The sequence below is a fragment of the Arachis stenosperma genome, chromosome 7 (assembly GCF_014773155.1).
Source record: "Arachis stenosperma cultivar V10309 chromosome 7, arast.V10309.gnm1.PFL2, whole genome shotgun sequence".
Taxonomy (NCBI): domain Eukaryota; kingdom Viridiplantae; phylum Streptophyta; class Magnoliopsida; order Fabales; family Fabaceae; genus Arachis; species Arachis stenosperma.
In genome coordinates, this window is record NC_080383.1 from 86520175 (window position 1) to 86525298 (window position 5124).

At 26.7% G+C, this 5124-nt stretch overlaps 1 protein-coding gene across 1 annotated transcript; it reads left to right on the forward strand.

Annotated features, from left to right (window-relative positions):
• Positions 1–906: 906 nt before the first annotated feature.
• Positions 907–4011, forward strand: LOC130941359 (1-aminocyclopropane-1-carboxylate oxidase homolog 1-like). The gene is made up of 3 exons (XM_057869836.1): positions 907–1508; positions 2387–2714; positions 3614–4011. Exons 1-3 carry the CDS (start codon positions 970–972, stop codon positions 3863–3865), a joined length of 1119 nt encoding a protein of 372 aa, XP_057725819.1. The 5' UTR covers positions 907–969; the 3' UTR covers positions 3866–4011.
• The last annotated feature ends 1113 nt before the right edge of the window (positions 4012–5124 follow it).

Sequence of the window (5124 nt, forward strand, 5' to 3'; positions counted from 1 at the left end):
ACCTTGAGATTCGGATAATTATAAATTTAATTAATTAAAATTAAATTTTGATGTTTTGACAATGTAAAATAATTTTATACGTTGCATTTAATTATATAATGCTACATAATTAAAATAAGTATCTTTTATATTAATCACGTGAATGATCATTTAAAATAATAAATATAATTAGATGATTATGCAAAATATTTTAAATTTTTAATATATTAAAATTAAATTCTATTTAATTATTAAAAGTATAACAAATAATTCAATGATAAACAGCAGTATGTAGAATATGAGAGTTTAAAATTTTGTAATAATAAATAAAGTATCTAATATTATATATTATATATATTAAGTAAATTTAAAATTAAGTTTTATGTAATTAAAAGACTAATCAAAACTTATTTATATTGATAGTTTATAGTATCACTTTTGAGTTTTTTAATTATATTTGTAGTTTATCCTTATGATGCATCCATGATCCAACACAATAATTTAGTCGGTATAGTGATGTGACATTGGGAGGTCTGCCAAAAAAAGACCACCATAAAAAAAAAAAAACGAGCCGCCACCAATAATTGAAAACTTGTCAGCTTAATGAGTTTATGCATTATACATGCACCACACAATAATTTAGTCGAACAGTTTTTAATTTCTCATAATTATTAAATTGATTTTATTTTTTAATTTTTTTTGGTAAATTAACTCTATTTTTTATCTTTTTTAAAAATTTAAATAAATTAATTTTAATTTTAATATTATTTAATAAAAACACCAGATATTAAAAAAATTAAAATTCTCATATCAATTTCTTTACATAAACTAAAAAATTGATATGAAATTAATATCTTAGTAAAATAACTATTTAAAAATTATTATTTCCTTGATTATTTTTTATAACCTTATCTAGCAGGATATATAACATGTTGAACATTATATGCCACTAAGAAGACACCAAAAAAAAATTATAGGTCATTAAGGAAGATGGAGAGTGAAGAAGCAGAAGGCACAATAGTGAAGATGATGAATAATTGTGATGATAGGATGAGTGAACTGAAGGCATTTGATGACACAAAAGGCGGTGTTAAGGGTCTTGTTGATGGAGGTGTTACAAAGATTCCAACTATGTTTTATCATCCACTTGATAAATTCCCAAATTCCTCCAATACAGAGCACAGCCTGATTCCTGTCATAGATCTTGAAGGTGTTGCCAAAGATCCAATCATACGCCAACAAATTGTTTCAAGAATAAGGGAAGCATCTGAGACATGGGGTTTCTTCCAAGTGGTAAATCATGGTATCCCTGGGAGTGTTCTTGAGGAGATGAAAGAGGGGATTAAAAGGTTCTTTGAACAAGATGTTGAGGTTAAGAAAGAGGTATATAGCCGTGATAATACGAAGCCATTTTTTTATAATAGTAATTTTGATCTTTATAGTTCATCAGCACTCAATTGGAGAGATACTTTTGGATGCCAATTAGTTCCTCTCATTGGCAAACCTCAAGACTTGCCACAAGTATGCAGGTATATTTATGTTCATATTCTTTAATTTATATGCATACTGTTTCAAATTTTTTACCCTTGAGATCTTGGTATGTTTAATTAGGATGTGTTTGGAACTAAAAATGAAGTTATACATACAGCAATAGAATCCAATACAAACATATATATATGTTCTGTGAGAGTATACGGAGATGGAGACATATAAACATAGATAATTGTGTTTTCAGATATTGAATTGATATATTTGTGTTTTTGTACTAATACAAAAAATATTTTATTTGACAAATTTTTAGTAGTAATAATATAATAACATAATCACAATTATATCTCTTATTTAACTTATGTTTTTGTGACAATTATATATTTGCAGCTATTATTATATGTTATAATGATAATTATATATTTTTTGCGGACATTAAAAAAGTGTATACCGATAATTATATAATTGTCGCTAAAATTTTTAAGGATGAAGTATAAGATGGCTAATGTCTAATTAACATTAAATATATTAACAGCTATTTTTGTTGTCACTAAAAGCAAAATAAATAATTACTAAAATAATTTTTTTGATAGTTTTATTGACAGAGAGAACACAGTGATACTAATAAAGGATACAATTTTTTTATTTTTTTCATTATTATATTAAATTTTTATAATTATATTTTTTATTATTATATTTTTTTTAAATATAATAAAAATAAATTAAAATTTTTTAATTTATTTTTTTATGTTTATTTTATCATTAAATAAAATACAAAAATATTAATTTTTATGTGTTTATCGTTTGTCTTATTTATAGTGTTCTATTTTATTCTGTTGCAGAGTTACACAGAAACAAAGATACCAATTTAAATCCTATATCTATTTACTTGCTGATTGATCATGTCAATTTTTTGTAGGGATATACTTCTAGAATATGGGAATAATGTCATGAAATTGGGGATCACACTCTTTGAATTACTCTCAGAATCTCTAAATCTACATTCAAACTATTTAAGAGACATGGAATTGGGTTGTACTGATCAAATTATTTGTGCTGGCCATTACTATCCTCCTTGTCCTGAGCCAGAACTCACTATGGGAACCACCAAACATTCTGATGGCACTTTTATTACTGTGCTTCTCCAAGACCATATTGGTGGCCTCCAAATTCTTCATAATGACAAATGGATCGATATACGCCCTGTACCTGGAACTTTAGTGGTTAATATTGGTGATCTTCTACAGGCAAGTTTTTTGTTGTTATTTTTGCATATGATAAATTATAGCGTAAAATACATTAACCAATACATATATTCGATATGATATTTAGCGTAAAATTTTGGATTAGAATTTGAAATATAAAATTTAAAATTTAAAATTTAAAATTAAAAAATTTGACTGATAAAAAAAAGTTAATTCTCAAAATGAACTCGTTTCAAAAATACGAATATCATACTCTATTTAGTGTGTTCATGCTTCATCTTCAAGTAAAAGTTATTGTGGATGCTGTTTACATTTATTGCCTCGTTACTTACATATGTATGGTAGAAAAAAGGCATTAACATTGTTATTAAGACATAGTATTAAACTAAGAATGTCTACCGTAGAAGATATTTTAATGCACTTGTATGTGTTGTTTGTGCTTTATATTTCCCTTATATTTATTATTAAGAGTTAACTACGAAATTGATCTTCAAAAGTTTCAGACGCTAACAAAATAAAATTTCAAAGAAGTTATTGATGAAAAGATCCCTAAATTCTTATTTACAAAAATTCTGACAAAAATAATCAAATGACATCTATTTCGTTAGCCACTTTAATATTTTTTATTAATAGAAATGATAGTAATTGACATTTGATTACTTTTTGTCAGATTCTAAAATTATCTAAGATCCTTTTTATTAATAACGTTTTTTTAGATATTATTTTATTAATGTCTAAATCTTTTAAATACCGAGTTAGTAATTAATTCTTGATGTTAGTCTTGCATTTATCAATAAACAATTCTCTCCATGATTCCAGTTCTAAGTTCTAACATTAGTTATTACTTTATACCAATTAAAAGCTCAAAATGCATGAAAAGACTTGCACAATTTGCTATTGCACAAGTACTTAAGCTAATTGGTATTTTCCTTCAACTGTAGCTACTAACGAATGACAGATTTAAAAGTGTTCAACATAGAGTGCTGGCAAATAGAAGTGGTCCAAGAGTATCAATTGCGTGTTTTTTTGGCTACAACAATCTCACTGCATCAACAAAGCTTGTCAGCCCAATAAAAGAATTATTATCTAAAAACAATCCTCCAAAATTTAAAAGTACCACAATTGCAGAGTATTCAGCCTATTTTACGGCAAAAGGCCTTGGAAATAGTCCTCTTGAAGACTTTAGGATTTAAGTTGAGAATTTTTTAATAGAGGTGCCTTGGTTTGGTTAGCACTTAGCAATGTAATTGAAATTGAATAAACTGATATATATGTTGGAAGTATTCATTATATTTAAAAAACAAAAAATTATATGAATATGAATTCTGTTCTTGGACTACAGATTTATCGTATCTCACAACTACATCTATTCTATTAGAGGTATAATTTTTAGTTGAAAATTTCCTTGGTTATTATATAATATAATAAGCATTGTATATTTGTCTGATAAATTATTACATAAGCATAAAAGAGTTTGATTTTATTGCTCACCATCCCAACAAGTAACATTTAGATATATTATAACTATTCTTATATATTCCTAATATGATATATATATATATATATATATATATGCCTACTACACGTACAAGTCTTACAAGTTGGCACAAGCCCAACAAAACACACGCATTACACTCCCACATTCAAGAGTAAATAAACGCATGTTATTCAACCACTTCTTGTTTCCAAAGCGCGCTACTCACCATGCATTATGAACGACTCTTCTTCTTCTTCTTCCATGAAAACGAGTTTCTTGCCAAATTTGAAGATAATAGAACTTCAGAAATACACCCAAAGGATTATAGAAATACACCCAAACGGTTACAAGAATTCATCCAAACGATTATAGAAATACACCCAAAGGATTACAGAAATACACCCAAAGGATTACAAAACTACACCCAAAGGATTTAAGAAATACACCCAAAATTCGTTGAAGTACACCTTATGCATAATTCAGAACTCTTTCTCTTTCTCCTCCTCATCTTCTGCTGCTTCTTCTTCTTCAAAAATGATTTCATAGCTTGATGTCAAAAAACAATGGAAATTGAGAATAACGAAGAAAGAAAACAGAGAGAAAAGCACGTAAATGAAGAAGGAGAAAGAGAAGGCAAGAAATGAAAGAAAAGAAGAAGAAGAGGAAGAGGAAGAAGAACGTGCAGCAAGAAGAAGAAGAAGATGCAGTGAAAACGTGCAGTAACGGTTCGAAGCGCGTTAATACAAATGACTTGTAAAGACTTGTATAAAAAAACGCTTGTATATGGAGATTAATCCATATATATATATATATATATATATATATATATATATATATATATATATATATATTTCACAAAAAAAATAGTCAAAATAGTGGCTATGTCTTTTCTTTAATATTTTATTTATTTTTATGTTTTCATTATTTCATATTGTTTCACTTGATTTTTGGTAATTTTGACAGAATGTTGAATCA